The 22886-nt window shown below is 38.3% G+C and overlaps 3 protein-coding genes across 3 annotated transcripts; 2 read left to right on the top strand and 1 right to left on the bottom strand.

Annotated features, from left to right (window-relative positions):
* Positions 1 to 10: 10 nt before the first annotated feature.
* Positions 11 to 2263, top strand: LOC113356587 (carboxymethylenebutenolidase homolog). The gene is made up of 3 exons (XM_026599761.1): positions 11 to 251; positions 808 to 1100; positions 1593 to 2263. The coding sequence occupies exons 1-3, from the start codon at positions 144 to 146 to the stop codon at positions 2122 to 2124; spliced, it is 933 nt and encodes a 310-aa protein (XP_026455546.1). The 5' UTR covers positions 11 to 143; the 3' UTR covers positions 2125 to 2263.
* Positions 2264 to 3817: 1554 nt separating this feature from the next.
* LOC113356585 (patellin-1-like) lies at positions 3818 to 6280 on the bottom strand. The gene is made up of 4 exons (XM_026599753.1): positions 4921 to 6280; positions 4698 to 4822; positions 4450 to 4591; positions 3818 to 4346 (listed from the first exon to the last, which is right to left on the bottom strand). The coding sequence occupies exons 1-4, from the start codon at positions 6130 to 6132 to the stop codon at positions 4092 to 4094; spliced, it is 1734 nt and encodes a 577-aa protein (XP_026455538.1). The 5' UTR covers positions 6133 to 6280; the 3' UTR covers positions 3818 to 4091.
* A 7718-nt stretch (positions 6281 to 13998) lies between these two features.
* LOC113359665 lies at positions 13999 to 15275 on the top strand. The gene is made up of 3 exons (XM_026603258.1): positions 13999 to 14373; positions 14620 to 14727; positions 14811 to 15275. Exons 1-3 carry the CDS (start codon positions 13999 to 14001, stop codon positions 15273 to 15275), a joined length of 948 nt encoding a protein of 315 aa, XP_026459043.1.
* The last annotated feature ends 7611 nt before the right edge of the window (positions 15276 to 22886 follow it).

Below are 22886 nucleotides of genomic sequence, written 5' to 3'. Positions count from 1 at the left end.
CGCACAGATTGCAGGTATACTGTGGGTGCACTTGGTAAAATATTGGGTGGAAATGTGATTGGGGTTATCAAGTCGAAATTCTGTGGCCTGAATTCGCAAACACTTGCATTTCTCCCTGCAGAGTCTCTCTGAAAGACTGAGAAATGGGGTTGGCTTCAACACTATCAATTTCAGTCCCAACCCAAGGAAGCATAAGCCAACTTCTCTTTCTCTCTTCGAGAACAAATCTGTCCTTCTCCCCCTTCTCCTCTGTAAGTGATTTTGATTCTAGTTATTTTTCATTATTTTTATATATTCACTGTTGCTCAGCAAATTTTCAAAACCACGTAACAACAATTTACATGATTGCTAATCTTACTTAGATTATTAAAATTTAGTCTGTCTTGTTGTATCTTATGGTTCTCCATTTGATATGGTATAGGAAGATGGTGTTTATATGTCGGATTCTTATTCTTTCTTGTTCCATTGGACTTGGTAAAGAACAACCAATAGTTTCATTATTCATTAGCAAACTGACCAGCCTTATCTTTAACATGACATATTACACACATCAACCAATAGTTTCATTGGACTTGGTAAAGTAGCTCTATGCTGATATTCATGGCTTGAGTTTGAAATTAGTTAGCACCTTAATTCATAGCATAAATAATATCCATATTGGGATTCATAGAAGACTTTGAAGCTATGGTAAACCATTCGCTTGAATTGATTAATAGAAAGGTCGAATTCTGTAGCATATCTTTTTACTCCATTTTGTAGTATAGGCTAAATGCTTATTTTGACTGTAATACTTCAGTTGTTATCCAGAGAAGATGCAGTTTCAGTCATAAAAAGTGCTCATATCTTACAAAGAACACCACAAAATTCAGAGTTCCTTGCGTCCAAGTGAAAGCGGAACAGGAACTGGATGATGAAGCATGTGAATTGGTAAGTGGGTTTGAGCTTAATTTAGGAGAAGGTACAGATAGCATTCGAGCTTCTCTTTTTAAGGCAGTGAAGAACAACAATGAAACCGGTGTACTTCTCTTATCAGACGTGTTTGGGTTTGAGGATTCAGCAACCAGAGATTTTGCATATCGAGTTGCATGCAATGGTTACAAGTATGTTCCCTGACCTCTAAAATTCTTAACGTCATATAACTATTGTCATTCTTTTAGGATCTAGATATCAAATTTTCAAAAATTATTTGTTTCATTTTATTTTTGGTTGATCATTTCCATATAGCTATTCTCTAGTAGGAAAAACTAAGAGGGGGATGTTACATGGGTGAATCTCGAAGTTTGCAGAATTAACCTCCCCCGCGTCAGGTTTCAAACTCTCTACATTTCATCTATACTTAACGATCAAGGACAGTCAATTTCGTACCATTAAACCAACAGTCGGGGACTGACTTCCAATTTGTTGATTATGAGAAGAGCCCAAGTGGAATTACCTCTACCTCCAACCCTGTCTTACCCTATGAAGCCCAGTGAATCTCAAAGTGTTGTAAAGATGGACATACATGTTTGTATAGATACACTGAGTTATGCATGGTCATATACACAGCATTGTACATTTTGGTAGGCATTTCGTTGATCAAGTTTTAATTGCAGTGTTCTAGTACCAGACTTGTTTCGAGGGAACCCCTGGTCAAAACACCGTCCTAAAGATGATTATGAAAACTGGAGAGCGAAACAATCTCTTGAGAGGGTTTCAGCTGACATCAACTTAGCAGCAAAATGGATGGTTGATGAATTTATAGCTGCCAAAATGTCAAAGAAGCTTGGTATAATTGGATTTTGCTTTGGAGGAGGAAGAATATTAGAAACACTATCTCAAGACCAAGGATCTTATTTTGGAACTGGTGCATGCTTTTACGGGACACGGATAAACCCATCTGTAGCCGATAGTATTAATGTTCCAGTTCTTTTCATTTCAGGCGACAAAGACCCACTCTGCCCAGTCGAACTTCTTCATGATTTAGAAAAGAATATAGGTAGAGGTTCCAAGGTAGTGGTTTTTGAGGGTCGAGGTCACGGATTTGTTCACCGTCCAGAGTCTCAGGAAGAGGATGAAGATGCTGATGCGGCATTTTCCATCCTGAGAAATTGGTTGCACGATGGATTGGTAGTTAAAAAGGAATGAAAAGTTGTAATCTCTTGTATCATTCTTATATCAATTTCTTCTCTATCTACCAACTTGTACTCTTTGTATTCTGTTCTCTAGCATTATCAGAAGTGGTTTCAGGCATTTGAATGCCAGAAATTACGTTCACTAGTTTGCACATCAAGGAGTTCCCATCATAATTGTTCAAGAGAAACCTGTTTTTGCTTTTGCTTACAGCTACATTGAACAGTAACATCATGGGTAAAGGGAAAGCGAACTTGACGGGTGAATGGCGCGCACTCTAGTCGAACACTCTTGCTTCTTTTTGTATGCTAGAATTCTTGAAGAATGACCAAGACTATTGTTTTTACAGTTAATTTCATATGGACCATGAATATACAGGCATTTAATCAGCAGTAACTCCAAAACATCCTCACACCAGCTTAGCCCTGTGGTACTACAGGGAAAACATAGTATGCTAAACCTCTCTTAGAAGTCATTAACTACTCCAAGAATTTGACAACACTATCAATATCAATATGGATATACATCTCTATCATAAGTGGTAAAAAATAATGCCAAGAGAGCATGTCAGTAAGCACATAGATTTTCTTTTTTCTTACTTTTTTAGGTAAGCCATTTCTTTCTTCATTTTTTTGATCCTATCTCAAATAATTAAAGCCAATATGATAAGTGTTAGAATTTGTATCCAATCTAATCAGGCCACTGTTTAGTCTAGATTTATATGATCAAGTCATTTTCTTTCTCACAAAGAATCTTCGGGCGAGGTGATTCAAATATTTATATGATCTGGCGAATATTTTTTCCCCTCGAATAAATTCTTAGAAAATAGATATTGGTATGATGGTATCAAAAGATAAGGTGGTACAACTAGAAAGCAACTACTAGACATGGTTCCACCAAAAATACAAACTATAAATATGTTCCCCACACCTCTACAACTGCTCTCCTCCTATCCACGCCTTTATACAACAAAGAAGGCAGATTGCTAAATAAATCCTGTAGTTTTGATCACGACAGTCTTGATAAGAAGAAGAAGATACACTCTAACCTTTTTCCGGACAGGTTAAAATGTTAGGGGCAGTACAACTATGGAAGGTTTTTATCCTACTTTTGATTTTGACTTGAATAAATCAAAATGTTTAAAATTTCAACATCTTGTATAACCCGGTGATTGAAGGTCCAACTGTTTGCATGAAACTCGATTCTGAATTAAAATATCTAGTCATCCAACTTATATGGGTTTCTAGTTTGTCTTATATGGGTTTCGACAGAAATCAAAATGTTTATCGGAGACTCTCACTGATTCAACCTTGAGGATAAAAGGATTTGAAATCTACCCCATGGATAAAAGGATAAAATATCTGCAAGAGCAAGACTGCAACTGATCTATCCTAAAAGTGGACCTTGAGGAGTAGGTCCCTATCAGGCATGAGCACATGAAGATGTCTGGTGGTGCCCAAAGATACTAATCATGCACTTGCCTTTTCCTCTTTGGTTATTAATTTCTCTCTTCTTGCAGCCTGGACTGGAACTGGCACAGCACACCATTTGCTTTAGAGACCCCAACTTTCACTTTCCAACCATCCCCCCTCCTTCCTCCCATCATTATTGAACAGTCTTATAGAAAAGTACTTAAAACAACCCAAGAAGGTGATACGACAGAGAGTTTAGTAGTGTGTCCTAAATATCAAAAAGAAACCTTGAATAATGAATAGAATAAACAGTTATTTTCCCACACTTTCTCATTTCAGTAAAAATAATATTGTCACAAAAACCAAACAAAACTTGAAACCAAATTTTCACATGTTGTTCCCCCAAAATAATAAAATTACAAATATAATTGTTTCTTCCCCATAATAAATAAAATTAATAGAAAATAAAAAAAGCAAAATAATAAACATTTTTTTGGTAACCCCAAACCCAAATTTCAATCTCTAATGAAACTGATAATTGTGTTTGTTTTCAAGTTCTTCATGAGGTTTTTAATCAGATGAGGATTTGGTTTTGGACCTGTAAAGAAGCTTCTTCTTCTTTGAAGTTTGGTTATCAATAGTGAGCACAATTTTCCCTGGTTCACCAATTTTGAAGCTCGTGCACACAACTGCTTCATCAGCTGGTGTCAATTTTCTTGTTTTAGATACAATTACTGTGTATCCATCTTCAGCTTCTGGAACAAATTCAGCACCATAGCTTACTTCCCATCCCACCACTCTTAGCTCCCATACAAGAGTAGATGCCTACACAAATTCAAAAGCATCCAAATTAGTCTTTGTTTTGATTTTGGAGAATTGGGGTTTCATTAACATGATTCTTAGATAGCTAGAGAATATAAAAACAAACCTCAGAAACAGGGAATTCAACAGTTTGTTTGGTGGCTGGTTTGATGGTGATCTCAGTAACTGAATCAGCAGTACTGAATTCATGTTCACCTTCCTTGTATGCACCTCCATATGCAACTGCTAGTCTTTCAGGTGCTATGTACCTATCATATCATAAATCAAAACAAACCCATTCAAGGATTAGCCATCTAATTACATACATATACAATTAAAGAGAGTGAGTGATCAAGCTAGAATTACAGTACTTACTTGCAAAGAGTATCAGTAGTTTTTGATGGACCAGCATACACAAACTTGCTCTTGGTTCTCTGACTCAAGAATGGGCTTATCATTCTATTCACAGCAAGGTACCACCATGGAACATTGACGAAGATCTATATAACAATTTTAACAACAAAAACACAATCAAAACCCGCATAATCAAATAAATTAAGGAATTCTTTGAATCATGAAAAGTAAATAGAAGACCAACCTGCTTAGCAACAAATTCAGGGTAGTTGTCTTGAAGCAACAAGACAGTTTTTCTAAGTTCAGCCTGGAATGGACCACGGAAATTCTTGAGATCATTAACCTGCACAATAGTGCAGATACCTCCTGGTGCATAATCAAGCTTTCTGATGCTCTTCTCTAAGAACTGAATCCTCCATCTGACAAACTTCTCTAAATCTTTGTTTGACAATTCGCCAAAAACATTGTAACAAACTGGATGACCTTCTTTGTCACATCCATCCATGTAAACAGCTTTCTCAAATTCATTACCAAGATCCTCCTCAAGCAATTCCTCAATTTTAGTCTCTTTCCTCCATTGAACAACGTTCTTAAGCATAGTTAAAGCCTGTTTCACGTTGAAATCTCTAGCTCTTAGGAATTTAAGAAGGATCACATCGCTTCTTTCATCAGCTAAAAGTGGGATTCCATAGATTGATACTTCTTCTGGTGGTGGTGATGGAACTTGTTCTTCTTCTGTGATTGGTACCTCTGTGATTGTTTCAACAACAACAGGCTCAGAAGATTCAACAACAACAGTTGCTGGATCAGAAGGAGTTGAGGATGATTCTGGTTCTGATTTAACAATTGATTCCTCAATTGCTTTTTTATCAGATACTTCTTCAACAACAGCAGCTACTTCTTCAACAACTTTAGCTGCAACCTCAGAAACAACAGACGGCTCTGGTTTCTCTTCTTCTTTTACCGGTTCTGGTGTTGTTGCTGTTTCAGTTTTCTCTTCTTCTTTCACAGCTTCTGTGGTTGTTTCTGGTTCTTTAGGAGCACTAGTTTCAGCCTCAGCGGTCACCTCCTCTGTTTTCTCCTCTGTTTTTTTCTCTTCTACAACTTCAGGTTTTTTCTCCTCTACCTTTAGTGGTGGAGGTGGCTTAGTGAATTCATGTTTGTTAAGAGCTTCCTGAATAAGAGCTTTGAATTCATCAAGTGCTTTCTTCTCAGGGTCTTCAAGATCAGCAACGATATTACTTTCTTCTTTGAAAGAAACTGATTGATCGATTTTAACTTCTTCACCTTCTTTAGGTTTCTCAGATTCAGTTTCAGCAGCAACAACAACAACTTCTTCTTTAGTTGAAGAAGTTTCTTCAACCTTAACTGGTTCTGGTGCAGTAGTTTCAGAAACTACAACCACTTCTGATTCTGGTACTGGTGCAGCAGCGGCAGGTTTGGTTTCTTCAGCCATTAATTGATGGAGAAGAAGGATGAAAATTTGATTGATGAAGAAGAGCAGAAGAATTAGAAGAGAGGAATTAAGAGATGTTTGATGAAGAGGAGAGAAAAGAGAAGTGGTATAAAAATAAAAAAAACTGTGGGTGTTTATATGTGGAGAATTTTTTTTCTTGGGGACTGAGAGGAACAGACTGTCATGACATTCAGTTTTAAGCCAGGTTGGTTTTAAATTGTGGGCTACCACAAACAACCAACCAACCCCTAAGCTAGCTAAAACACACACGATACAACCAGAACCACTGCTTCTGTGGGGTCCGATTTTTACTCTTCCTACCGTTTATTTTTCCTCGTTCCTATTCTCTGGTGACTTCTATTCTAGGACGTTGCTTAGTTTTAAGGGGTATTCTAAACCTGGCGTTTTTAGGGGCCACTCAAAAGGATTTAGGAACCAACAATAAAACAAAAAAGGTCACCCAAAGGGAAAATGTAGCCAGCCCTTATCTCGCGTAATTCGTAATGGCGAAATTACCCAAAGGGAAAATGATAACATTGTTACCCTCCGAATGCAATCAGAGGCCAAAATATTTGCCAGACGTCCGATTATACGAGGTGCAGTATTTCTTGGTTCATGTTTTGGATTCAGCGTTAATCGGGAGTTAAATATATTACAAAACCTACCGATTATAAGTTGACGCAAATTCAAATTTTGAAAGCTACCATAATCGGTAGATATGCTAAATCCAATACCTACCGATTATTGGTTTCTCCACATTCAACTTTCGTCAAATTAGCCGTTGGAGTTTTTGGGAAAAACAAAAAGAGCCGTTGGACCCTAAAACTATATAAAGAAACTCATATCTATCACCCCAATTGCACCAAACTCTTTCCTCTCTTCAGTTTTAATTTTCATAACAAAAAACATGGATATTGCTTTTGCCGAAGAAGAAGATTGTGCTATTTATAGAGCGTGGGTTGTGGTAACTACTCATGATCGTGTTCACAAGCTCCACAAATCGGAATCCGAAGAGCAGATAGGGAACCGTATCTTAATGGTATTTGAGGCTTAGATGGTAATCGAATTCGAAGATCATCCAATGACATTAAGATGAGAAAGAATGCGCTAGATAAGGAGATTGACAAAACTTGAAGATGAGGAACGGTTTGTTAGGAACGCTTTTCCTTGGGGACGTATGAAAAACGAGTAAGTATCTCTGTAACTCCATTCACATTAACAAAAGTTAGTACTAACTTGTTACTCATTCGTAATTTCAGAGAAATCTTGCGGATCGCCGGTATTGGACCTCTACGGGAAACGATTTGAACATGAAGGATGCTAAAATCAAGAGGGACAATTTCTATGGTCACTGGAAGTTATGATCTGTTTTAATACTTTTATGTCAATTAGGAGTATGGATTTAGGTGCTTTTGACGAAATGTAAGGTTAAGGCCGTTTGAACTTTATGTATGGATGTAATCGGAGTATTATTAATATAAAAACTAGCCGATTATACGAAATCGGTAGATTATTTTGTTAAACAACCTACCGATTGTAATATTCGGTTATTTATGAGTCAACTTTCTTTCCGATTATGGTGTTGTTTGGTTCCAGGAAACAGTTTTTTTTGACTTGTAATATCGGAGGATAATGTTTTGTAAAGTTCCGAATGTACGATGGCCCAAAAATCAGAATTTGGAAAAACTTATACTTTTCAAATTTTGTCTTTGAAATAATCGGACGTTAAATTAGTTACCAAAACTTCCGAATATGGGATGTCTAACCTTCAATATGGCCCTTGGAACCACCTGGAGCCATGGCGTGGTTTGTTTTGAACTTGTGATATTGGAGGATAGGTTTTTTATAAAGTTCGAATGTACGATGGCCCAAAAATCAGAATTTGGAAAAACTTATACTTTTCAAATTTTGTCTTTGAAATAATCGGACGTTAAATTAGTTACCAAAACTTCCGAATATGGGATGTCTAACCTTCAATATTGGCCTTGGAACCACCTGGAGCCATGGCGTGGTTTGTTTTGAACTGATATTCGGAGGATAGGTTTTTTATAAAGTTCCGAATGTACGATGGCCCAAAAATCAGAATTTGGAAAAACTTATACTTTTCAAATTTTGTCTTTGAAATAATCGGAAGTTAAATTAGTTACCAAAACTTCCGAATTGGGTGTCTAATCAATATGGCCCTTGGAACCACCTGGAGCCATGGCGTGGTTTGTTTTGAACTTGTGATATTCGGAGGATAGGTTTTTTATAAAGTTCCGAATGTACGATGGCCCAAAAATCAGAATTTGGAAAAACTTATACTTTTCAAATTTTGTCTTTGAAATAATCGGACGTTAAATTAGTTACCAAAACTTCCGAATATGGGATGTCTAACCTTCAATATGGCCCTTGGAACCACCTGGAGCCATGGCGTGGTTTGTTTTGAACTTGTGATATTCGGAGGATAGGTTTTTAAAGTTCCGAATGTACGATGGCCCAAAAATCAGAATTTGGAAAAACTGATACTTTTCAAATTTTGTCTTTGAAATAATCGGAAGTTAATTAGTTACCAAAACTTCCGAATATGGGTGTCTAACCTTCAATTGGCCCTTGGAACCACCTGAGCCATGGCGTGGTTTGTTTTTGAACTTGTGATATTCGGAGGATAGGTTTTTTTATAAAGTTCCGAATGTACGATGGCCCAAAAATCAGAATTTGGAAAAACTTATACTTTTCAAATTTTGTCTTTGAAATAATCGGAAGTTAAATTAGTTACCAAAACTTCCGAATATGGGTGTCTAACCTTCAATAGGCCCTTGGAACCACCTGAGCCATGGCGTGGTTTGTTTTGAACTTGTGATATTCGGAGGATAGGTTTTTTTAAAGTTCCGAATGTACGATGGCCCAAAAATCAGAATTTGGAAAAACTTAACTTTTCAAATTTTGTCTTGAAATAATCGGAAGTTAAATTAGTTACCAAACTTCCGAATATACCACACAAATCATTGTCATTTGAACTTGTCTAACTTAGTTACCCAAACAAATTTCCGAATGTACAACAAAAATCATTGTCATTTATCTGCTCTTCTTTACTTTACGACCGTGACTACCTCCCAGTCCTGCACGACCACGGGTTTGAGCACCTTCAGTTGGAGCAGCTTCAGTTGGAGCAGCTTCAGCGCTCGATGAAGCTCGAGTTCTTTTACCCGTCTTTGATACTGCCACCTTGGGCTGATGCCTCTTCGTGACTTTCTCCCCAAACTGGGCAGCATAATCTTCGTTATCCATATTATCAACTAGATCTCTAGCCTCTTTGATCTTCTCAGCTGGCATGGGATCTCCGCTCTTCAGCATGCAGTTAACATTTTGGAAACACGCTTGAACCTATTCACCTGTTTTTTATACGTAATGACATAACATCAAACGGTAATTACCTAAGATTTATAGGAATAATATAAAATGAACAAAATATAAGAACACGCACCAGTCTATCATAACCAGCTGGTTTGTCTTTGATGATACAATTATAACTTGAACCCGCCGCAGTAGTGTTGGATTTGATTTCACGGATAACCAAAGGATGTGATACCTTGTTATACCAACTCATATAGTCTGGAGAATTTTCATCACCTCGGTGGTTCGTCTACCAGTGTCGATAATGAAGTCATTCCTCTTATCCCAGTTATCAAGAACAGTAGGTGGGCCTGTGTGAACAATCGTGAGATTATCACCACTAGAAGAGCACAACTCCAACTCCAATTTGTAGTAATCCCCCATTTTCTCCAGAGGTTTTGTTGTATATACCCGTGTTGTCGCATCACCCTAGAGGGGTTATACATCACATATCCTGTGGGGTGCCACAATGGTCCAAAATAAAGGGACAAGTCCGACCGAACATTTATATGCCCACTGGCTCGATCTTCCTTGTATGGATCAAAGCATACGTCGAGGCCTTCAATTGGTCCAAAATCTCCCTCATGCGAATCAACTGCTGCTCTTTGTCCTAGAACGGTTGTCTTCAAATATATACTTTGTTCCTCTAGGAGTACCTTTGCACCACCCCGGGTTCTCTCCCCAACTTCAGGATAGGGAAGGTCATAGATCCATGCCTATATACATAAGAAACCAAGTTTTAGTAAATAGATTGTGTATATTCGGTAGTAATTTCCAAACATAATTTCCGATTATATATAATCGGAAACAAAACTGAGTACCTATCCACCGAATACCAACATTCGGAAATATATGGATCATTTCCTACCGAATATGCGTCATTTGGAGTTCAGTAACCTATAGTTTTCTGGCCTGTATATTCGGTTAATATCAAAAGAATATTTCCGATTGTATATAATCGGAAAACAATAAGTACCTAGCCACCGAATAACCAACATTCGGAAAATAAGATGGATCAATTCCTACCGAATATGCGTCATTTGGAGTTCAGTAACCTATAGTTTTCTGGCCTGTATATTCGGTTCTAATATCAAAAATATTTCCGATTGTATATAATCGGAAAACAATAAGTACCTAGCACCGAATAACCAACATTCGGAAATAGATGGATCAATTCCTACCGAATATGCGTCATTTGGAGTTCAGTAACCTATAGCTTTTCTGGCCTGTATATTCGGTTCTAATATCAAAATATTTCCGATTGTATATAATCGGAAAACAAAGTAAGTACTAACCACCGAATAACCAACATTCGGAAAAGAGATGGATAATTTCCTACCGAATATGCGTCATTTGGAGTTATGGAATGCATCATATGTATTGTCTACCGAATAACTATAGAGTGAGTTATAGAGTTAAAGAAAAAACCTGCAATAGAGCCACGTTCCCGGCAACTTGGAGGTTCCTAGCCTCGAAGCCTTTCTCAACTCTTCCATCAAGAATGCTAGGCATGCCGTGCCCCAAGAATAGTCACCGACTTCATGGAGAGGATCCAAAAGTTGTATAAGGTTGGCGTCGATCCGGTTGCCAGAAGTATTGGGGAATATGACACATCCCAATACACAAAGGAGATATGCGGTGGCAGCGTGGTTCACTTGCTCATCAGTTAACGTTCCATTCTTTTCCTTCTCCAAGGTGCCTCGAAACATATTCATCAAAGCTGTAATGTTGATCTGTCTTGTTATGTAACTTGCATGCCTCCTAAACTCTGCTGTTGTTGTCTCTTCATCCCAACCTAAGCACTTGTTAGTTAGAGAATAAAGTTGTGCCCAACTTAACTGCTTTGTGTAGTTAAACTTCACAGCTGTGCCTTGGTCGGGAAGGTTAAGAATCTGCACAACATCATCCGGGGTGATCGTCATCTCCCCAAACGGCATATGGAAAGTATCGGTCTCAGGATACATTCTCTCCACGAACGCCGATATGGCCACACGATCATGTTCCAACAATGAATTCTCGGCGGCATTAGCTAACCCCGAGTTGGCAACAATTGTCTTGAACCTTTCACATTCACCGGATAAAGGCCACGCAAGCATTTTTGTTGGTGCGGCGGTAGGTTTGAGTAGACGGACCGCATCTTGATGATCCTATTAATACAAGTATACGATACACATAGACAATACATTAATAAAAAATAGTAATTTTATTACCTCGGTTTCATATATTTCTCTGGCCCATGAGTCTTTGTATCCAAATAGCAATTTTCCTCCATCCGCTGGTAGTCCAAGGATTGTGCCTGCTGGAATACCCTTCTTCTTCAAGTGCTGAGGGACAAGATGTGATGCTTTCTTAGCAATATCCTTCCTTACAACATCTTTTCCTTTTTTGGCTTTTTGGGTACCACTTGGTTGTCCTTCTTCTTCTACTCTTGCCACTGGATCAACTGGTTCAACACTTGGTCCTGCACTTTGTTGAGCGGCTTGTTCAACACTTGGTCGCACCCCTTGTTCACTGCCTTGTTGTTCAACAGTTGGTTGCACTCCTTGTTGACTGCTTTGTTCTTGTTCGCTTTGTTGAGCACCTGAATTATCTTTGGCACTCCTTTCCCTCCTAGCACTAGCTGTCACTTTCTTCCTCCCTTCTCGACTTTGTCTAAACAACAAAGAAAGGAACAATATTTACAAACTATACAATCGGAAGACAAAGTATGGAAATATAACCCGAATGTACACATTCGGACGTAAGAAGACACATATTGTTCCCGAATACAAAACAATCGAAGCTAACTAAATATTTGCAACCGAATATACATCAATTGGAGTTCAGAAGCTGTAAATTTTTCATCCTACACAATCGGAAGAAAAGTGCACCTCTATAACCCGAATGTACAAATTCGGAAGTAAGAAGACACATATTTTTTCCGAATGAAAAAAATCGGAATATAACTAAACACGTTTACAACCGAATATTCATCAACTGGAGTTCAGAAACTCTAAAATTTTATCCTACACAATCGGAGGTATAAACATTATATTGTCTTCCGAATAAATACTGGCCCCAAAATGGGATTTTTCCTATATCATAAATTTTGAGATTTTTTCAATATATACATTCGGTAGTGAGTGTTCTTCCGAATACTTTGTGTCTACTTAAATATATTCGGTAGCCAAAAAATTCATTAAACTACCGATTATTAGCAGTTTGTATCCAGGAAGATATGGCCACCAATATTCGGCAGATAATCATCAAATCTTTCTCCCGAATACTGTCGATGTTCTTGAAAAATGAAGAACACGACTACATTCGGAAGTAAATGAGCATGCATATCGTCCGAATCTGGATAAATAACCGAAAACCCTAGAATTTTTTTTCTCGATTCGACGAATTAAAGCGAAATAAACCCCAAAAATGATAGATTCTTACCTAATTGGGGCCATTTGAAGTTGACGAAGTGTTTGAGTCTCGGAATCGCCACCACCGACTACATTGTCGGGTACTTGTTCTTCGCGTTCTTCTTCATTTGCAGCAAGAATTTCTTTATTTCTTGCTAAAATTCCAATGTTTGGATCGATACCCCGAGCAACATTTTTGGTTCTAGGTCTGTGGGTTTCATTTCTCTTATCCATTGTTTTATAATCGAATCGACGATGTTTTGATTTTACGATTCGCAGCGATGTTTCGGTTGAACGAGGAAATTTTTTTTTCTTCCACAATCGGAAGATAATATGAAACTGGAATAAGAAGAGTTGAAATGAGTAGAATTGTTTTTGATTTGGTTTTTATACAGTTTTACCAGAAGGGCATTTATGTAACTTCAATATCATATAGGGTACCCCTTAACTAGAGTCTTTGGCTGGGTATAAATTGATGGCCCCTAAATCCTTTTGAGTGGCCCCTAAAAACGCCAGGATTCTAAAGCTCTATGAAACAAGATATGTGTATTTTATTATTGTTTTCATCTTTGATGTACTTAAATATGATGTATTCGTTCATGTTATATTAATGAAATCTAGATGTTTCCTTCAAAAAAAAAAATAGCACATGTAGAAGTCAGAAGTAAAAAAAATAGGCAAAAGTTATTCGGAAATTAAATCACAAAACTACCTTTTATGTGGTATCCAAACATCTTGTTTTGATTTAGTATTCTAAGGCCGGTTCCTATGGAAAATGGCTAAACCCTCCATTTTCCATGCCAGCTGGCCTGGCAAACTGGCCGAGCCATTATGAGAAATAAGTTAAACGGTCGAGTCTCCACCGAGCGGTCGAGAAAAGACCGACCGGTCTTATAACCGTCAGTTATTAAACAGTGAAATAACGGCCATTCCCCCCAACGTTTCCCTATAAATTCACCCGATTCAATTCAATTTAATCACACCTAATTTTCTCGTTATCTCTATCTTACTCACTCTTTTGTACCTTAATCATCTGTTTAATTTTTTTAGCTTCAACTCAATGGACATGGATTCTTCTGACGAAGAAGTGCGCATTCATATGGATCGATTTGAAGAACAACAACGAATATTCGTTCAGGCGTTGAATCAAATTGATGATGAGTCAGATGAAGATAAAGAACTAACCAACAACTTGATGCAGCTATATTCATCGGGGCAAATACCTAGAGATCCAGAGCCAAGAGAAGTCTTCACAAGAAGATATACGTACCAGGGTCGGGATGAATGGCATGAGAAGCTGATGCATGATTATTTTTTTCCTCACTGTGTGTTATATGATGAAAATTTCCAAGGCCGATTCCGCATGCCTAGACATTTGGTGCTAAAGATTATTGGTGAGCTTTGTCAGGTAGAACCTCAATTTAATTATCAGTATGATGCACTGTATATTAGGGGTCGTAGCCCTGAACAAAAGGTTACTTCGGCTTTGAGGATTTTATGATATGACAGACCTCCAGATTCTAATGATGAGTACCTTCGCATTGGAAAAACAACTGCATACAAGTATCTTGCGTTGTTTTGCGAAACAATGATTAATCATTTTGGTCCTACCTATTTACGAAAACTAACTGATGCAGATGTTAGAGAAATATTAAAGTAAAATCAGGAAAGGGGATTTCCTGGAATGCTGGGTAGTCTTGACTGCATGCATTGGGTATAGACCGGATACCCTACCTATTGGGCAGGTCAGTATAAGGGTCACTACGCAAAACCAACAATGATCCTTGAGGCTGCTGCTTCTTATGATTGTTGGGACACACTTTTTTTGGTCTCCCGGGATCTCAAAACGATATAAATGTTTTACACAAATCGCCTTTGTTTGAAGATTTAAAGTATGGAATTTCTCCTCAGGTAAATTTCAGTATTAACGGGAATCACTACACTCATGGTTATTATCTTGCAGATGGAATTTATCCAAAATGGTCAACTTTAGTTCAATGTTACCGTCAGCCACCTGCCGATGAAATGGGTCGTTCATACTCGTATTTCAATAGTAAACAGATGAATCTGAGAAAGGATGTAGAACGGGCTTTTGGAATTCTGAAGCGGAAGTTCGCAATCATTTGTGGGTCTTATCGTGTTTTAAGTGCTCGTGAAATGCATAAGACTATGTTGACTTGCATCATTATGCATAACATGGTTATCCAGGAGACTCTTCGTAATAATAATTGGACTAACCATCAAGATGAAGACTTAAGGCCTGAGATTATACCAGCTAGAGGATTACCTGCAAAGAACTATGCGCAAATGACCAGTCATATTGAAAACATAACTCTATATAACAGGTTGAAAACAGAACTCTGTATAACAGGTTGAGGCAAAATTTATCCCATGTTTATGGTGCCAATCAGTTCGGCAATTTCGTTCGACATCAACATCGACAAGACCGCTCTCTCGACCACGAGCAGCTTGCATTAGAGCAGCGACATACAAGGCAACTTGGGCGTTGATTGTAACAAAGCGACCAGACAATCCATTTGCATCACGCTCGTTGATGTTCATAGTTTCTTCACGAAATTTAGCAAATATGTTATCCCACAACTTGGTAGATTTTGACTAGCACCATCGATACTATCTTGTGTAAAGAACACATGGTTTCTGCAAATGCTTTCATCTTCGGATATGGTAAATTTTGGACCCCTAATCTTCTTCTTTTGTTATTTAGATTGAGTATTAGATTGAGACATATTAAAGAAATTATACAATACAAGTGAATGAAATAGTTAGATGATGAAATTTGTTTTAGATTAACAAATGTGAAGAGTAGAGAAGAGAAGATGTGAGTTAAAATGGTAGACGAATGTGGTATTTATAGGGGGTGAAAATTATGACCGTTGGATTAGATTATACTCAGCGGTGCAAACTAAACCGGCCGGTATTATAAAAACCGGTAGCGGTGTAGCGAACACCGAACGGTCGAGTCTTAACCGCTCGGTAAAAACTTGACCTGGCCTGGCTGAGTGGCAAATTTGCCACTTAGCCAGACCAGTTTTCCAGTTTGCCCCCTCCATACTGGGTACTTAAATGACAAACATTCATGTTTTCCACACCCATAAGAAGGGGCCTAATAGTGCGTTTGGATACCATCTGCTTCTGAAACAAAATAGTTTTGCTTCATAAAATGTTGAATATTTTGGCTTCTAGAAGTCGTTCGAAAATAACATTGCCGAATTGACTTTTGACATTTCAACTTTCAGAAGTTGAAAATCTACTTCTGAGTGTACATCCAAACACCCTATTAGGAATTTAATCAGATGTGATAATAGGGAATCAATTGGTTTATTTTCTTTAAGCACTTGATACTTAAAAAGTGAATAAGATGGTTAATTACTTTCACGTATTTTGCTTCTATTAGTTAATAATTTAATCTGAATTCAAATTTGTAGTTGGAGTTCACTACACAAACAAGAGTTTAATTAAAAGGAAGTTAGAGCAAATCAAACTTAAGCTGGTTGAAATTCCTTTTTCCGCATTGTAGTTATAATCAAATTGTGAAGCACCCCGTTTTGTATGGTTGGTTGATACCTTTAACTGAAAATGGTTAAATTTATTTTTCTCTCTCGGTCAATTTTGGCCGTCTCTCCTCTGACTTAGTCAAGGCGAACTTTTTTCATCTTTATGATGTTCTATTTCACCATTAGGCTGCTTTTCTATATCACAGATTTGTGATTTTGTAACTTGTTTTTTCTGCTACGATCCTTCGATTCAGTGTGTGAGAATGGCATCTACATCAAAATATAAAGGAGCAGGTTTAGATGCAGTCAACACCCTAAACAACTCTGTCGAAGACCCGATTACTTATGTTTTTGAAGACAATGAGGAATCAAATGAAAGAAGCACATAGCACAACAAGAACATACCATTCAAATTTATTTCAGGAAGAGATTATAATATTAATCTAATGCATCAGATCCTAACCAAAGCTTGGAGACCATCAGGAGGCTTTACAATCTCGAAGATAGGAAGTGGTATCTATAATGTCAAATTTGCTCTTCTGTGTGATCTAATTGCAGTTCTACAAGGTACTCATTGGTATGTGAAAGAAGATTTGATTCTAATAGAAAGAGGTAATGAAGAATTCTTATTAGAAGATTATGATTTTAGATATGTGGTTTTCAGTTTACACATCTATGGGCTTCCATTAAGCATGTTGAATGCTGAGAAAGTGTTGAGCATTGTCAGTATATTTGGTACCCCTGAACCTATTGATACAACCATGGCTGCAAAATGGGGTAAATTTGCAAAGGTAAGAGTAATACTTGATATAACAAAGCCTCACCCAAAAGATATGGAGATTACTCTAAAGTCCAAGAGGAAGATTAGAATCACTTTCAGATACGAGAAGGTGCCCAGATTATGCTTTTACTGTGGTTATTTTGGTTACATAATGAAACAATGTCCTCATCTATCCAAAAAACTGGAAGAGGATACAACTCTCAGTACTGAAGATATTATGCTAAAAATGAACGATAGAACTTATGCGAGATACAATGAAGAGATTCGTTCTTTTTACAAGCACACTGAAGATGACATGAATCGATGCATTGAAGGGGTGAAGAAGATGAATGTGGAGTCTCAAGAACCGTTGATGAAGGAAATTGATCTGGACGGTGAGAACAATGCCACGCGGCTACTCAATATGGATTTGGAGTCGCTGAGAATGAGCGGATCCGAAGGCGAGAAAACACTCAGGTGCAGGACAAGTGAGACAAATTTGCAGAAGACGAATGACAACCTGTGTAACGAAAAATCCGCAGGTGGTAGTGCAACAAATGGCATCACTGGCAGAGAGAATATGGTAGAAGATATCATGTTAGAAGATCCAAGAAAACCGTCTGGTATAGACAACAGACGTGTGGCAGAAAAGAAGTTAATGAAGAAGAGATTGTCGGGGTTGGTAACGGTAAGGAAAAAGATATTTAATTGTGAGACAGGTGGAGGAGATGATTCACAACCACGTAAAAATGACGTGGAGTCCACGTATGAAGATCCATATCAAAATATGGGCAACCCAACGGGTGTGGATATTGAGATACCAAAGGGAAGAATAAAAGCTTCAGCCAATCCCATAATCAATCGAAACAAAAAACCACAAAACCCCTGTCCCCAACCTAACCCTAATGCCCCAAATCCAATTAATTTTAATCCTCAATCAAGCCAAAATTATTCAATCAATGACACAGAAGACGATGATTTCAACTCTTCATCAACATCAACAAAGGAAAATTCGAAAAAAAAAAGAGAAGGGATGGAAGAGAAAAGCAAGAAACTCAAGTAGAGTTCGACAAAACAAAAATGTTGAAGAAGTTCTGAGTGGGATGTAGAGAACAACTTGTTCAATGGAAATTGATGTACCAGTGAAGAAGTTCAACACTACGAATTACCCTTCTATGGGTGTGGTGGATGTCCAGAATCAGCCACAAGGTCAATGTTAATCTTCTCATGGAACTGTCAAGGATTGAGAAACACCTCGACTGTAATACCACGATATTCGGCAGTGGTTGGCCGAATGGAATATAAGTAATGATTTGTCATTTCCTAACACCGAGGCCTTTTCAGCACAATTGGCTCCAGAGTTGGCAGAAAACTCGAAAGTTAAGCGTGATCGGGCGGGAATAATCCAGGGATGGGTGACTATCCGGGAAGTTTCTGCTGGATTACCACAGCCCGTTGAAAACCCCACACTGCCGGATGAACACAGTGGCTAAGTGGGGACAATATCGGTGGAGGGACGGGTCATTACAAATGGTATCAGAGCCGACGACGGTTCACCTTCTGAGGGTGAGAAGGTACGCTGGACGGGGTTGGTCCAGGTGCTTCTCATGAGGGACAGGGAACGTCGGAGATCTGGTCTTGGGAATATATTCTGGAGCCGAGGACGGCTCCAATTTAAGGTGGTAGTATTGTAATACCCCGATATTCGGCAGCGGTTGGCTGAATGGAATATAAGTAATGATTTGTCCTTTCCTAACACCGAGGCCTTTTCAGCACAATTGGCTCCAGAGTTGGTAGAAAACTTGGAAGTTAAGCGTGCTCGGCCAGGAGTAATCCAGGGATGAGTGACCATCCGGAAAGTTTCTGCTGGATTACCGCAATGATGCCCGTTGAAAACCCCACACTGCCGGATGACCTCAGTGGCTAAGTGAGGACAGTATCGGTGGAGGGACGGGTCATTACAAAGACAGTCCAAAATCTAAAAGCGTTTCTCAGGCCTTGCAACCCTCAAATTGCATTCTTGACGGAGACTTTAATGGGTGAGGCGAATTCAGATAGATTGTTCAATTCACTTAATTTTGACCAGTACAAGTACATTCCTGGAATAAGGAGAAGTGGTGGAAATGTGTTATTATGGAAGAATTCAGTTGATATGGAAGTGTTGCGAGCTGACAAGAACGTAATTCATTGTCGAAATCATCATATCATCGAGAAAGATTGGGATTTATTATGTGTGTATGGGCCTCCTCAACAACAATCAAGGAACAAGTTCTGGTATGATCTTTCTCACTATACTGCTCAATTACAAAACCCTTGGTGCATTGTAGGAGACCTTAATGCTATTTGCTCAATTAATGAGAAAAAGGGAGGAAGTCAAACTATGAACTATGCAAATAATGAATTCAATAATTTTATCAAAGATAGAGGACTCATAGATATGGGCTTTGTTGATCCTGCCTTTACTTGGTCTAATGGTGCTGTAGTGAATGAACCCATTTTCGAAAGATTGAACAGGGCATTGTGTACACCAGATTGGTACTTTATGTTTCAAGACAATAGAGTCCTTCATCTACCCAGGATAAGTAGTGATCATGCTCCAATACTTGTAAACACTCATAGAACAAGCAAGAGAAAAATGAAGCATGCTAACAAGTTTGAATATTATTGGATAGAACATCCAGCTTTCCAAGATGTAGTTCATGAAGCTTGGCAGTCAAATTCCAATGAGACAACAAGGAAGATTAAGGAAGTGGGAGAAGAGCTGAAAAAATGGAGTAGGAAGACCTTTGGGAACATATTTAGAACTGGAGAAGAATTGAAAGAAAAACTCTTGAAGATTCAAATGGAAGCTCATATTAGAGACACAAGAAAAGAAGAGAATGAGCTGTGTATGGAGATAAAAAAAGCTAAATGTTATGCAGAGAATATATTATGAGCAGAGGAGTAAGGTTAAATGGATTCCCAATATAAATAAGAACACTAAAACTTTTCACATGTAAGTACTGCAAAGGAAGAAGAAGAATCAGATAACTGCTCTTAGGCTACCAAATGACTTGTGGATAACTGAAGATAAGGATATTGTTCAGTATCGAGTTGAGCATTTTACAAACCTATTCAAGAGATATCCAGATGAGCTGAAGTATCCAATTCAGTTCCAAGCCAACTCCAAGATTGATGAAATTAGTAATGCCAGCATTTCAATGGTGCCCATGAAGGAGGAAATTTGGAACACAATTAGGAGAATGAAAAGCCTGAAAGCTCCAGGACCAGATGGAATGCCTGCTCTTTTCTCTAAACAATGTTGGGAGCTGATAAGAGATGAGGTAACAAAAATCATCCAAACTTGTTTCTCCTCAGCAACTCTTCCCCTAGGGCTTAATCATACCAATATAGTGTTAATCCCCAAAGTCAAAAACCCCTCATTTCCCTCTGATTTTAGACCTCTTGCTTTAACAAACATCATGTATAAGGTGATCACAAAAATTATAGTTCAGAGAATCAGAATCCATCTTGATAGATTAGTGGACAAAGTGCAATCTGCATTTGTCCCTAGCAGATCAATTACAACATAGTAACTGCCAAAGAGATTATGCACACCATGTCTAACTCAAAGTCCATAATAAGAGATTTTGCCTTAAAAATAGACATTAGCAAGGCTTATGACAAGATTAGCTGGAGATTTCTCAGCCATTGTCTAAGAATGTTTGGATTTGTAGGGAATACATATGAGTTGATCATGCATTGTGTAACCAAGGTAGTTTTGCTATTGTTGTAAATGGGCAAGCTGAGGGATACTTTAGGAGTGAAAGAGGACTGCGCCAAGGGTGTCCATTCTCACCATATCTGTACATTATGTGTTCACAAGGATTCACTTGGCTTATGCGCACTATGGAAAGTAATGCACTATATAATGGCTACAGAGTTTGCAAGGGTGCACCAGTTGTCTCCCATCTTATGTTTGCAGATGATCTGCTGCTATTTGGGACACTGGATAACATGATTGTTGATACACTCATGAGGATATTATTCACTTATGCTGGTTGGTCTGGTCAGACATCGAATATGAAGAAGTCAGCAGTTTTCTTCAACAATGGAGTACAAAGTGAGAGAAGAATGGAGATAGCTAATCTATTGGGTGTACAAATGATGGAGAATACATATAAGTATTTGGGACACCAACTAATCAAGCCAACACATCTGATATCTTCACATGATGGTCTCGAGGACAAGTTCGACTCCAAGACAGCAGGGTGGAAGAGAGTATTTTTGTCTCATGCAGGAAGAACAATGCTGATTAAGACAGAACTGAGACTCATTCCCCCTTATTATATGGCTATTTCAATTATACCCAAGAAGGTGCTAGCAAAGCTGACAAGAATAATGAGAAATTTTTGGTGGGGTCATGACAAGGATACGAAAAAAAATTCACTTCATTAATTGGAGTATATTTGAGATGGAAAAGGAGCATGGAAGTCTGGGGGTAAGATCACTTCAAATGCTGAACATGGCAATGATTGCTAAGCTAATCTGGAAGTTCTTGGAGGATGAATATTGTGTTTGGGGTCAGATTATGAAAGCGAAATATGTGAAGCATGGAAACTTTTGGGAGGTCAAGAAACAAAACGGCAGCTCAGCTACTTGGAGTGCAATGTTGAAAGTCAGGGAAGAAATGAGAGAGGGATGATGTTGGACAATTGTGAATGGTGACAATATTGATATATGAGATGATCCATGGATACCAAGCATTCCAGCAATGAAACCAGAGAAGAGGGAGAATGGAGATCATAGTACAAAGAAGGTGAAAGATCTTATTATACAAGGAGAACGGAGGTGGGATGAACTCAAGATGCAACAACTCTTCACCCCAACTGAAGTGACCAAAATAAAGGAGATCCATATACTTGCTGAGCCATAGGAGAGTACTACTGATAAATTGTTGTGGATTCACCATCCAAAAGGAGAATTCTCAACTAAATCCTTCCTTAAAACATTGAATGACAGAATCCCTTCTACTTCAACTAATAATGAGCTTCCATAGAAGAAATATTGGAGTGTGAGAAATATCCCTCCAAGAATTCAAATGTTTGGTTGGAGAATGCTAAAAAATGGTCTCCTTGTAGCTAGCAATATCAAGAAGCACATTCAAGGAATAAATGATGATTGCAGGCTGTGTGAAAGACACATTGAATGCATGGATCATCTGTTTTTATACTGTCAGCTGACTCAGGCAGTACTCTTTGCTTCACCATTAAGTCTCAGAATTGGGGAGGGCCCAAATTTATCAGTTAAAGACATCATTTTATGTGGTTGGAAGAAGGGGTTGACTATGCTAAACTGATAATGGGATTGTGTGTTTTCTGGGTAATATGGAAGGGTAGAAATGATGTTGTCTTTAACAAGAAGAAGTTCAATGTAAGGGAGGTGATCCAAGAGGCAATGTACTGGTACAATATGAAGCTTGAAGTGGAGACTGATGAAGTGCAGCTAACAGAGAATGACATGATGGAGGCTCAGAAGAACTACTGAGAACCATCGGAAGGAGAAAAAATAAAGATCAACTTTGATGGAGCTGCAGGGCCAAAAGGATTTGTTTGTGCAGTAATTGCCAGGGATAAAAGGGCTAAGGTGCAGGGGTGCCAAAACAAGATAATTGACTACTGCACAGCAGTTGAAGCAGAGGCGTACAGTGCAGGTCTGGCAGTGGAGCTGGGG

The sequence above is a fragment of the Papaver somniferum genome, chromosome 3, assembly GCF_003573695.1.
Source record: "Papaver somniferum cultivar HN1 chromosome 3, ASM357369v1, whole genome shotgun sequence".
NCBI classification, from domain to species: Eukaryota; Viridiplantae; Streptophyta; class Magnoliopsida; order Ranunculales; family Papaveraceae; genus Papaver; species Papaver somniferum.
Note: the sequence above shows the minus strand (reverse complement) of the source record. Positions and strands in the feature narration are given on the sequence as shown.

Excerpts from the sequence above, each read along its gene's own strand:
- LOC113356585 (XM_026599753.1), bottom strand. The coding sequence starts at position 6,132 with ATGGCTGAAGAAACCAAACCTGCCGCTGCTGCACCAGTACCAGAATCA. Across the intron at positions 4,823-4,920 it reads CTGAATTTGTTGCTAAGCAG|ATCTTCGTCAATGTTCCATG; the intron begins GTTGGTCTTCTA and ends ATTGTTATATAG. Across the intron at positions 4,592-4,697 it reads ACTACTGATACTCTTTGCAA|GTACATAGCACCTGAAAGAC; the intron begins GTAAGTACTGTA and ends ATGATATGATAG.
- LOC113359665 (XM_026603258.1), top strand. The coding sequence starts at position 13,999 with ATGGATCGATTTGAAGAACAACAACGAATATTCGTTCAGGCGTTGAAT. Across the intron at positions 14,374-14,619 it reads GTCGTAGCCCTGAACAAAAG|ACCGGATACCCTACCTATTG; the intron begins GTTACTTCGGCT and ends CATTGGGTATAG. Across the intron at positions 14,728-14,810 it reads GTTGGGACACACTTTTTTTG|GTAAATTTCAGTATTAACGG; the intron begins GTCTCCCGGGAT and ends ATTTCTCCTCAG.
- LOC113356587 (XM_026599761.1), top strand. The coding sequence starts at position 144 with ATGGGGTTGGCTTCAACACTATCAATTTCAGTCCCAACCCAAGGAAGC. Across the intron at positions 252-807 it reads CCTTCTCCCCCTTCTCCTCT|AGAAGATGCAGTTTCAGTCA; the intron begins GTAAGTGATTTT and ends GTTGTTATCCAG. Across the intron at positions 1,101-1,592 it reads GTTGCATGCAATGGTTACAA|TGTTCTAGTACCAGACTTGT; the intron begins GTATGTTCCCTG and ends TTTTAATTGCAG.